The sequence below is a fragment of the Cydia fagiglandana genome, chromosome 7 (assembly GCF_963556715.1).
Source record: "Cydia fagiglandana chromosome 7, ilCydFagi1.1, whole genome shotgun sequence".
NCBI lineage: Eukaryota > Metazoa > Arthropoda > Insecta > Lepidoptera > Tortricidae > Cydia > Cydia fagiglandana.
In genome coordinates, this window is record NC_085938.1 from 14,665,932 (window position 1) to 14,678,883 (window position 12,952).

General features: G+C 37.9%; 1 protein-coding gene across 2 annotated transcripts in view; it reads right to left on the reverse strand.

Moving 5' to 3' along the window:
- The window catches only part of LOC134665987 (uncharacterized), a 74,984-nt gene that overhangs the window by 38,826 nt on the left and 23,206 nt on the right, over positions 1 to 12,952 (reverse strand). Inside the window, exon 2 of one of the 2 annotated variants that reach the window (XM_063523050.1) lies at positions 5,621 to 5,801. In XM_063523050.1, the coding sequence (XP_063379120.1) occupies positions 5,621 to 5,801 (181 nt within the window). Of the gene's footprint in view, positions 1 to 5,427; positions 5,558 to 5,620; positions 5,802 to 12,952 lie in introns of those variants that run through there. The other variant, XM_063523049.1, reaches the window with a different exon arrangement.

Genomic DNA, 12,952 nt, shown 5'->3' on the forward strand with positions numbered 1-12,952 from the left:
TGACACTTAACGATAAAATACTTCTTTAAGAAAGGAGGTGTCAATTCGTAGTGCTACAGTATTTATTTAAAAGTTAAACAGATAAAATGTTGATGCTTAGTTACCATTGAAATAACAACTGCTTAGCAACTGGTGGCACCCTGGCTGCTGACGTACGTGATTGGCAGTGCGTGTAGGTATTAATGACAGCAGCTTGAATTTGAGTGCTTAGTTACCACTGACGTTTTAACCGTTATTGTCATTGTGATTAAATAAGGGTGTATGTGTTAAAGAAAAACTCAGAAGTTAAGGTATATGTGACGAACTGAAAGCCTACGTGAAAATGACAACTTAGATGTCCTTATTTTTGTGACGATTGAAGTGTATATGTTTTCTTGGACACCTTGCCCGCTCAGGTATATCTGCTGCTGACTGTACATTAAGGGTACATAAAAACAGTAAGTATTTAATTGAAACAGTATTATTTGGATTGCCTCTTATATTATAGTACAAAATTGTTAATGTTATGTTTTAAATATTTTTAATTTTAAGAATATCACAAGATGGTAGGTAACTAGGTTTCTTGTTTTATGTTGTTTCATACTAAATTATTACTCCTGGTATTCAGGGCACTCCGTCAAAGGACAGAAATGTAAATAAATTAATCATCTCGGGTTTCAAAAAGTTAAAGCTTAGTTATGTTTACTTTACTAAAATTCCTATTGTCATAACCAGTATCGGTATACTTTAGGACAACTATTTGTTAGGAGTTTTATTTAAATGAGCCACACAAATAATCATTTCCACAGCAGAAGGTAACAATAATAATATGTGGATTAAGATAAATAGCTATGTACCTACTTATGTGTAAAAAAATATTCTTTTTAACCAGTCATCATGTCACAGTTTTTATAATTTTCCATAGAATATACCAAGTAATTAATCATTTATTATGACTTTTTATAGCAAGATATTCTTTTTAACCAGTCATCATGTTACAGTTTTATAATTTTCCATAGAATACCTATATCAATTAATCATTTATTATGTTTTTTTTATAGAAAGCTATTTTTTTAATTGACGTAAGTTTTCAACATTTATTTATTGTAGTTTCACAGCTTGATGGTAAAATATAGGACAACGTGACAAGGCCCGTCACGTCCCAGCATTATTTTATGGCGTTCCAGCTTTTATCGCGATTAATAGCCGTACACGGGCGGAATCGTCGGTGAACCACTAACAACACGATTCTCATGTATACTATAATATAATACATTAGTAGCAGTTTAAGGTATATACCATCGTATATTTGAATCGTAAATACAAATAACTAGGTATTCATAATGGTTTGTTTGTGAATTGATCTAAATCTGTGGCGGCGCGTACATTTAATTTGTTTCTGTTTAAAATATTATTATCATTATATTCCTAGCGTGGCGTTTCGTCATGGCCCATGGGAGCCACGCGTCCGCTCTGCAACTGTCATGTCATTATAATTATCATAATCGTTTATTCATAATCTATATCAAAATCCAATTGTTTAGTTTAGCACTGCAAATATTCTATGTACAGCTATATTTATACAATGTTACATATCTTTTCCGTGTGTAGGTATTACGTTAATATATAGTTCTTAAATTTATTTTTTTATTAGAATATGTTTAAGCTAACTTTGCACAGATTTGAATATAAGTAGAACAAAGTGAGGGAGTGTCATTATAAACGTCATAATTAATTTTATAGAAATTTGACATTCATTAATAACATGGCTACAATAAAATTTGTCACTGCAAATGTCTACTGACATTATCTTAATGAAACATGATGGCGATTATTTCTTGTTAACTGAATGGCATTTTAAGTTTTCATATTCATGTAAGTCATAAAATTAAATACCAAGTGTTAACAGTTTGTTCCATTTGCTAGTTTTATTACTTTAGGCAATACTATTACGCATTTATCACACTATTGTCCTGTAGCTGGCAGTATTGTTTTCATTCGCGATAATAGTGTGGTTTCTTTCTCCGACTTGTAGCAACAGTGACAGATTTATTGTAGCCGAGGCAGCCCCGGGGCTCTCGCATTACTTTTATTGCTTTTATTTTTTTCTGTCACCTAGTTTATAACTTTTTTCACAATGATTTAAACCCTAACAAGCTCTTTTAAGTTTTATTTGAGGCATATTGTTTTTTTTATCTACAGTGGAACCTGGATAATTGCAATCTCAAGGGACCGGCCATTTTTTGTCAATTAACCAGGTTTTTCATTTAAGCAAGTCATGTCAATTAACGAGGTTCAAAAAATCGTTCTGTCAATTATAGAGGTCCTCATTAATAGAGGTTGCGTTCTGACAAATTTCTTTTATGGAGGTGCAATTAACCTTTGAAAGTAGATTTACACGCTTACGTTCTGGGTTTTTGGTCTTTATATTGCTTATGTCTATACTTGTACTTTTACACTATAATAATTACTACTTTATTTTCTTATTAATCCCAAATTTAAAAAAAATCCCTTGAATTGTAGAAGAAAGTTTTATTAGAATGTAAAAAGCATACTTTGTTTTTGATTTAATTAAAAGTATTTCACCTACTACAGGCTGTGATAGATACCCAATAAATAAATTGAATTCGGGATGAAGATATAAATAAAATGATCATTGCTATCAATACATATATTCTTTCTGCTGTCTACAACTACATTATTTCAATTACAGAGGTAATAAGTAAGACTCGTTTCAATAATGGAGGTAAAAAGAAGAACAAAAATAACGGATTCTTTTAGCACAGTGTCAATTATAGAGGTCTTAGTTGCGATGTGGTCAATTACAGAGGCAAAATTACGAAAAGCACTAAAATCTAAATTGCAATTATAGAGGTTCCAAAATTTCAATTATAGAGGCCTTTTGGTCTCAAGGGACCGGAACCGGACTTTTGGTTGCAATTATTGAGGTTTTCCATTTATCCAGGTGCCAATTAACCAGGTTTCACTGTATTTGAATTGTGCGGTGGGGATTCTTTATTTGAATAATTTGTATTTGAAAAGCTTCTTCTTCTTCATCCTCGCGTTATCCCGGCATCGTCCGCTTGACAAATAATCCCAAGAATTGACGTAGGCACTAGTTTTTACGAAGGTGATTGCCATCTGACATTTCAACCCAGAGGGGAAACTGGGCCTTAATGACCCACACCCGCTAAGCGGACATAATTTGTAACAAAAAGATATACAATAAATATGTTTTTATTCTATTGGGCCTTAATGGGATTATTTAGTCCGGTTTCCTCACGATGTTTTCCTTCACCGAAAAGCAACTGGTAAATATCAAATGATATATCGTACATAAGTTCCTAAAAACACATTGGTACGAGCTGGGGTTTGAACCCTCGACCTCCGGATTGAACGTCGCACCAGCGCTTTCTTTTCGATATGATCAATGTAACTATGGTCATCATGTCATCAACATTTATAATTTTAATTTTCATGATATGTATATGTTCCTGTAAAAGCCCGAAATACGAAAAAACCTAGGTCTTACCGGTAAATCCTAGTTTTTACCGATGCCGTTCGGTAAAAGCCCGAAATGTTAAATCTTACTAGTTTACTTCGGGCTTTTACCAACACCGATATGGTAAATCCTAGGTCTTACCACGGCGACCGGTAAAGTTTAAATCATGCACTGATTCTCAACCCCTCCCGCTCAAACCCCCGTACACCGCACCGCATGCGCCGTTAAGTGGGTTAGGTTAGGTTTGAACTGAGATCCTCACAGAACCGAACAAAAGTGGGTTGGGTTAGGTTAGGTTAGGTTTTACCGGTAAATCCTAGGTTTGCCGTACTTCGGGCTTTTACAGTGACATATATATCATTTCACACTATTGGGATGTTATCACCTACTATCTAATAATAGTCGTTATTTTCACCACATTAAAAATAATGCTGAATGCTGGTAAACATTATGTTCAATAATAACACTTTACATCTTGTTTTTCTACCTTAACTTTCAAATAAAGAAAAGGGGCACTCCAAGATGTTTCACTTAATTCAGTTGGAAATGCCTAGTTCATTTAAGTGCATTGCAGCCGACTCTTTTCTTACATAAATCTAGATGCATATTATGAATACTTTCCTTTGTGCCGTTTCATTTCAATAAACGGGTACACTTAGTTAATGCTTTACATTATTCAGCTACTTTATGAATAATTTAACTTTAGTATCTAGTTTAGAAATATTGCGTTTGGTTTTTATTACTTTGTCTACGTATATGGTTTCTTTTTTTTGTTATTTCTTAATAAATGTTTCCATTTAATATATACTTTAGCGATACAATTTAACCCAAAACAGACACTGGAAGTCAATTCGAACGTACACTTTGATATCAAAATGATATCAAAGTTATCATTCGCGAGAGCATTTCGGACGTAGGTACATGTATGATCGCGATAGAAACGCACGGCAGGATGAGAACAAGATGACACCATTTATTAAGATCATGCATTATTACAATTACGTCGATATTGTATGTGGTTAAAACTTAAAACAATAGAAAATCTATTGGTACGTAAGTACGCTCTCTTGTTAAAGGCTAAACGGTATAAAATCGCAACTTGACGCTTTAAACTCAGTGTATTCTGTTATAAGGCGAAAGAACATCTTGAAAAGCCAAACGAGGCGACAGTCACTGAACACGGTTACTTGACCGCCCTTTTCTTGTAAAAAGCTTTACGAAAAACTGGAAACGTTTTAAACGCAACTACAACGTACAAAAAAAGTTCGGAGCTTGGAATATTGCATCGCAAAAAATAGGAGTACTCGCAGCGGGCCACAGGTAAGCAGGTTTAATAGTATTTCCCTGTATATTACGGGTAAAAATGGATTTAAAATTTATTGGAAGCAAAGTGAAGAATTCTTTGGAAACTAGTAGAAAAATGTTCCGGTGTTTAATCTCAATCATCATCATCATCAGTCGTTCCCTCAATGCTGAGGATCGTGACATCATGTCCTAATGTTGCTGACCAGTCTCTCAATATGCAATCATAATATATATTATTTAGAAACTTAAATTGACTGTAAAAATATATTGCAGTATCGAGAATAACTATTTTTGGGAGTATTTTAAAAATCATTTTCTTGAAATCGGTTAAATATTATACGAATTAGATTTTCACAAAACTGCATCGCCAGCACGTTTGTAATTTTATGAGAATAATAATATGTGTAAGAGTTATAAGTATACCTCAGGTATTGCTGTCATAGATATATACCTGCATTATACCTGTATACCAATTGCCAAACATGTAGCTCGTTTAAGAGTAAATAATCTGATCTGTCACTGTCTCTCGTGTAAAGACGAACATAACACGCACACAGACGAGGTCCGCTGTCATCACCACGGCCGCTGCCAGGCGTTGCCAGGTGCAGACCGCCCAGTGAAGTCATCTAAACCTTACTCACGTTGGCGATAGTATAAGAGAGATGCAGGTGTGAAGGCGAGGCTCTCAGCACCGGCACGCCGGCGCGCGCCGCCGCCGTCACTACGGCCGCCGCCGCCGCGCCGCCGCCGACAACGAGCAGCGTAGCCACGCGCCGATCTCCCAACGCGTGGCACGTACAGACCACCCCGTGGAATAATCTAATCCTTACTCACGTTGGCGATAGTATAAGAGAGATGCAGGTGTGAAGGCGAGGCTCTCAGCACCGGCACGCCGGCGCGCGCCGCCGCCGTCACGACGGCCGCCGCCGCCGCGCCGCCGCCGACCACGAGCAGCGTAGCCACGCGCCGACCTCCCAACGCGTGGCACGTACGCTCGAGCATGCGCGCACTGAACCTGTAAAAAAAAATGATATGTTAAAAATGAGTACTATGAGTAGGTACACTGCATTTGAGAGAGTGAAATATTTCCGAATTTTTAAATAATAATAGAATTACTTTTATTTATTATTTATTGATAAAAACAAAGAAAGGAATCAACAAACATAATAAAACTTACAAAACTATAGATAAAAAATTAAGTTAGAGATCCCTTATTTATCACTTATTAAAAGATAGACACCGAGAGAAGAGAAATGAAATACTTAAATCAGTATCAGGTTAAGTTGTAAAAATAATAAAAACTTTTTACAAAAAAAAGAAAACCGACTTCAAAAAGGATGAAATAAAATATTATCCTTTTTAAGTCTATGCGTTACCAACTCATATGTTTGAAGTCGGTGCCAAGCCAACTTTTGAAGCATACCATGATTTTGGTGCGATTCGATAAGGATGTACGTTGGATTGCCTTACAATGAACGTACTTTCTGTAGGTACAGTCGACGTTAAAAATATGTTTACACTTTTCGTCTTATTACAAAGGAGTAAGGTGCAAAAGTGTATAATACATATCTTTGACGTCGACTGTACCTAAGAACACACCTCAGAACACACGATCAAACCTTCTTGGCACAGTCCGTACCATGTTTGTCGGCACGCAAGCGTGGGATTGGGACTGAAGTTATTTCCCGTCCCTTATTCAGAGGACTACATTTCAAAATATAAAACAATTCAAGGAATTTACGTTCTTGCCAAATTTCACCTAAAGCGGTTCAGTTGTTTAGCCATGAAAAGGCGACAAAGAGGTAGACAGAATTACTTACACATTTATAATAGTTCTAATGATACAGTTCTAATGGGATTTATTTTATAGTCATAAAGCTGATTATTATTGACGGGTATTCTTTACTACTTGGCTTGGCACCGACTTCAAACATATGAGTTGGTAACGCATAGACTTAAAAAGGATAATATTTTATTTCATCCTTTTTGAAGTCGGTTTTCTTTTTTTTGTAAAAAGTTTTTATTTTTCCATTTTTAGTTTTAACGCATTGTTAATAGCGCGACGCGTGAATGAAAAACAACATCACGATTAACACTAAATTCGTGTATCTACTTTAATAAATATTTAATCTGGAATTTTATCGAGTCCGTCTGGGAAATTATAATTCCTGTCACTACACTAAATCCATCCTCCGCCCCGCCACTGACCCAATCCCTCAACCTCCCCCCGATCACTCAACCTCATAGCGTATCAACCCCTGATCCATGTACCCCTCGGCCCTGAACCAGCACCCCTTCAACCACCATTACCCGACCCCTTAAACCCCGGCCCCTTAACTCCTAACCCTAACCCCCGATCAGTAGCCTTACCAGCTTACCAAGAGTTTGACATTGATTTATTCGCTAGCGTGTGTGTAACTTACTTTCTTTGCATCTCGCTCGTACTGGCATATTAGTGCGAGCGAGATGCATAAAAAGTAAGTTACGAAGACGTTAGCATCGCTAACTTAGCGAATATGTCAATGTCAAACTCGTGGTAAGGCTACACTTGCACTACATCAAATTGGCGGTGTTCGGAAGCAAATGCTCGAGTTACTTTAGAAAACACCGAAATCACTTTACACGTGCCTTTAAAAACTGAGGAGTTCCCTCAATTCCTCATGGATTCCATCATCAGACCAGAACCAAAAATAATACTGAAACACCTTGGAGGCAACTCCTTCCAAACAAAAAAAGAATTACTCAAATCGGATCACAGGTGCCGGAGTAATCGCTGAACATACTACATTTAATAAATCATCATCATTATCATCAAAACAATCATCATCATCAGGTCTACTTCATCAAAGTGGTGGTTTCCGGGAGAAAATGCTCGAGTTGCTTAAGAAAACACCCAAATCACCATGCATGTGCCTTTAAAAATTGAGGAGTTCCCTCAATTCCTCATGGATCCCATCATCAGAACAGAACCAAATTAAAATGGGACCAACTCGGAGGTAGCTCCTTTCAAACAAAAAAAGAATTACTCAAATCGGACTACGGATGTCGGAGTAATCGGTGAACGTACATAGAAAAAAAAAAAAAAATAGCCACAACCGAATACAGAACCTCCTCCTTCTATGAAATGGAAGTCGGTTAAAAATAAACTGGTCTTAGCTCGCTCCCAGAAAGCGGAGCGAGCTAAGACAAAACACGTGATACTCTGTACCTATCAGTCGGTTCATATTTTGTTTGGTTGAGAAAATTAATTATGGAACGGACGGAAGATGGAAATGAGTAACTTTTAGGGACTTTTAGGTTAAATATTAATGTACATTTTTAGCAAGTTGACTACAATAAACTTCAAAAAAGTAGGAAACAGGAAGGGACGAAAACTTACAAATACCTGTAGATGTGAATATGATGCTACATTCTGCTCTTTCAATTGCGCACTTGTTAAAAAGTTACGTTTAAATATGTGACGGTCTACGGGTAAAGGTACCTTTATGTTGGTTGGCGCTTCGCCGCGTAGCACCGCATTAGTATTGGAGCGTCATTAATAACAGCGTAAGCGCCGACCGCCATATAGTACCTTTACCTGTGGATCGTCACATATTTCATCATGTAGATAACACCATCCATCATCTTACTAATAAATCTGTATCGTGATTAAATTTAATATGTTAAAACCGGTCCTTGAAGTTTATATACCTACCTACCTACCTACGTGTAAAATATGATACCTATTCGTAAGGTATTTCTTATACATATAGGAACCTTTGCCTGTGAGTGAAGCACAGGAAAGACTAATTGTCGACGTCTGGCCTGAGCCGCGTCCGCTTTGCTATACCTTTTCGTTGGAATTGCTTTATTTAATTAATTATGTTAGAGAATCCTGGTTTTCCTCGAAATGTTCCAAAAAATTGAAAATAAACGAATTACCTACGGTTGACATTTACTGTTTTTTATACAAAAACCTTAGTAGTAATACCTATAAATGTTAAAAGATTGGATGTTTTGATGTAAATATTGTGGAAGCCGTGAACAAGCAACGGTTTTCAAGAGACATTCTCCTTATGACAGTTTTATTGTCCTTCTTACAGTACCTATAAACACAATAATCAAGTTAGTGTATGTATAAATAAATATTTTTATCCAATCTAACTTTTCTTCTCTATTACGTAGTGGTGTCATCAAAACTGGGCTATAACCGCGAAAATCGAAGTTTGCAAATTGCGGGCATTTTTCTCTGTCACTCTAATTACGCCTTCATTGGAGTAAAAGAGAAAGATCCCCGCAATTTGCGAATTTCGGTTTTCGCGGTAGCCGCTCTGCACTCTCAATTCCAATTAACTTTGCTTTTGAAAACATTTTTGATTTTGTAGCCCACGGTATCATGGTCGCAATTTTATCATGCCATGCGTCACTTTCGCACTTACATATTTGTTAGAACGTAACAAGCATGGTGACAAATGATAAAGAGCCGACCATCATTGTTCTACGGGGCTATACGGCGCGATTCGGGAAATGAATTAGAGATTAACTAGATAAGATGTAGTAAAGAATGTAAAGATATGAGACGTCCCACGGGTAAAGGTACCTTATGGCGGTTGGCGCTTACGCTATTATTAACGCCTCTTCAATATTATTGCGGCGCTATGCGACGTAAGCGCCGGCCTCTATAAGGTACCTTTTTTCGTAGAACGTCACATATCTTCACTATTTCATATCTAGTGGATCTCTAATTCATTTCCCTAATCGCGGCGCCATAAGGTACCTTTTGCAGTGGAACGTCACATATCTTTACTATTTCATATCTAGTGAGCCTCTAATTCATTTCCTAAATCTAGCCGATAGTTTTGTATGCGTGACGGTCTCCGAGATTCACACCACCCGAATTACGGCTACCACGCACAAACTCTCTCCTATTCAGCTGGAACGGAAAAACTCAGGTAACGTATATATTTAAGCTTAAATTGAAAGCCTATTCTAACATCATGTCAATCGCTTTCCCTTCGCTTACAAGCGATCAACAATCTTTACACGTCTGTAGGTACTGATACGCACATAAAAGGGTAGTACTTGGAAACGACATGTGATTCCCGCACCTGTGCTGAACGGGGATCGAATCAAATGTAGTGATGTGCTTCCTCAAAACAAGCTACTGAATTTACGATTACATCCTGAACAGAAAAATTAACAGTATATATTTCTTCGACAGTATTGTTTTATTTATATTGAAACTGACAGTAACTATAATTTGATACCAAAGCCAAATGCGAAGGGTATATAATTGTAATCATTGTAGTCAGGAAATCCAATCCAGTGTTTATTTAAGGCTCTGCTCTGTGTTGGTTCACTCTTTAAATAATTCGATTTTAACATCGTAGACTTTAAGAAGTATCCCAGAGAAAATCATTATTATCTATAATTAACATATCTATTTCGTAATATTATGAACATTATAAAAGCTAATGAGGGTTAAACATAATAATTGAGAAACGTTTTGATTGTTCGTGTTAAAACAAATGTTCACGGGAGCACGGGAGTGAATATAATCTGTATAGATAACTAATTTTCGAACATAACTTTTTATAGCCTAAGGGTCGGTTGCACCAAACCGTCTCACCGTTTTAGCGTTCACAAAATTTTATTATATGGAAAGTTTCATAGTTCTCTGCTGCTTGACGTTGATTAGTCTGTTAATTGTGGTTGGTGCAACTGACCCTTAATATTATAATGGTAAGAAATAAAATATTATCATACCTACGTGTGCTAACACGCTATTACTGCTAGTGGCTCGGATACTAAAATGATATATATTATAATAGACCCGCATATGAGACATATCGTATCGAACCTATTAATAGTAATAGAGGATTTTCCATGGGCACATGTACAAAAATACATTACTGAACTTTAATAATAAACTTCACTTTAGTATATACACATACGATGATTAATATTTACCAAAATGTCTGCCTAGGGAAATGAATTTCCCGAATCGCGCCGTAAGTCTGGATATGGCACATCACTAGTCCCTGAGCCTCGAACTGTGATTAATAGAGCTATTTGTCCTCCGAGGTGTGTGTTTTACGCGCCGCAGCACCCGTTGTGCCGTAAGCCCGTAAGCGTCTGTGCGATTAGCCAACTTGAATTAGGTTGCTCTTTGTTATTCTTGTTACGCACTCACATGGGTGAGTTTAGTTAACAAGACGGATACCTGCCGCAAAAGTTCCTTCTTCTTGCTTAAAGTTGACTCTGGCTAGGCCGGGCTGGGGCCGAGCCGGAGCTTCCGACGCGTCGTTTTATATGGAGTGCACCGTGTGATCACCGATCAGCCGTGATAATAATATATCGGACGCCTCGGCCCGGACTCAGCTCGGTATAGCGTGAGTCTTCCTTAAATGTCAGATTTTTCCTATTTCGGATTGGTCAATTTTTTTTTTTATTATTGTAAAAAAACCCTAAATATAATTCAAATAAAACTTAACCTACACAAAGCTTAAAATAACCCACCCTGCATCGTACCTGGCTCAAAGGTCCCCATAATGCCTGCAGCATTCCCCCGCTGAACTGCTACGGAGACCTGTTGAACCAAGTACGACCCAGAGCGAGGATCACCACCGCTCTCCCGCAAACGCCGGCCTATTTCCCCAAAAAGGCGGCGAGCTTCCACTCCCCACGGCCCCGCTGTCTCCAGTGCTACCGGCACAAAATCGTAAGCAGATGCCAGTGCGGAGTATTTAATGTGCTTTTGCTTGGCAGCAGTCTCCGCCGCCGAACCAGCACAACGCATGGTCTGCCCTTAATGGGATGCAGCAAACGTGCTCACGCAAGTTGCATCCCACAAGAGGCAGCGTAAGGCCGTCCGGCCTCTTCCCATCCGTGCTACTGAGACCCGGCGGCTCCAACACACAGGGAACGTTTGCCGAAACCATGGCCCTCCGCACAATCTCATTTATAGAGTGGTGTCTCGGAAACGGCCAGCGCATCGTCGGCAACTCAGGCCATGATGCCCGTTCTCCGCCACCCATGCTCCGCAGCGGTGAGGCTCACACACTTTTGCCCCCAATCTGAGTGCCACAGCTATTCTCAGCGAGTCATTCTAGCATGGTACCCAGTTGAGGTGAGGGCAATGCATGGAGCCACGCCCCTGATTCTGGCTCCGCGATGGCCTTGGTCAAATTGGTATCTAATATTATAATATATCCTAAATAAAATATGAGTACTGGAAAACGTTATCATTTCATTCTGAGTTGAGGCCCTTTAGTGAAACTTTCTCTATTTCTCTATTTTCTATATTTAAGTATGTTTACCATATAGTATTTTTATCTTATCCTATCTTATACCTATACATCGGTTAGTAACATCATGTGATAAATTTCTCACAGTAAAGTTGTGAAATGCGTTGCCACCTCCTCTGTGGCAGTGCCAATCAGTGGCGTCGCTAAAGGCGAAATTGAAAAAGTTATGTCTCTCCGTCCCGATTCAAATGAAAAGTTTAGGTAGGTAGATGTGTGCAGTTATATTACAATATATATATGTATAATAATGTTTATAACAATGAAACCGAATGCTTAATCGATCCCTTATTTCCTAACAATAGGTTAGTGAAAAGTTGCCTCAATAGAATAAGTGTGTATGTACAGGTAGGTATGTACCTACGTGTACCTACTTACATAATAATTAGAGGTAGCGGACTTTTGTGCAATTGTTTTACTCTTGCTACTAAGAAGTTGTAGTAGACTTTATTTAAATAGAATGACAATAACTTTAAACAGTAGTTTTCAATCAGTCTTCCATTGCAATATAACAAATATAGTAGCCTCTAACTACGATAACCATTGATATAAAATTCCCACTAACATACAGATCGTGAATTTCAATGCCGTATAATATAATAAGATTAATTCAGGTAAGTGCCACAGCACAGTGTGCGCCTAGTACCTTCATAAAATATGCATAAATTTGTGCTCCCGCCAAGATAAAAGGACCTGGAAATGTGGGAGCCAGAAGGAACGCAATTGAAATAACTCGGTGACGCGTTCCATTGGTACCTAACCGCAATTGGATCGCTTACATCGCTCGGATCAGAATGCGTCCAAACCACTTGACTGCTTAAGTATCGATGGTACAGCTAGATCTTAATTTTATTAGTACGAGTCCCAGCGGTAACTATAGTCG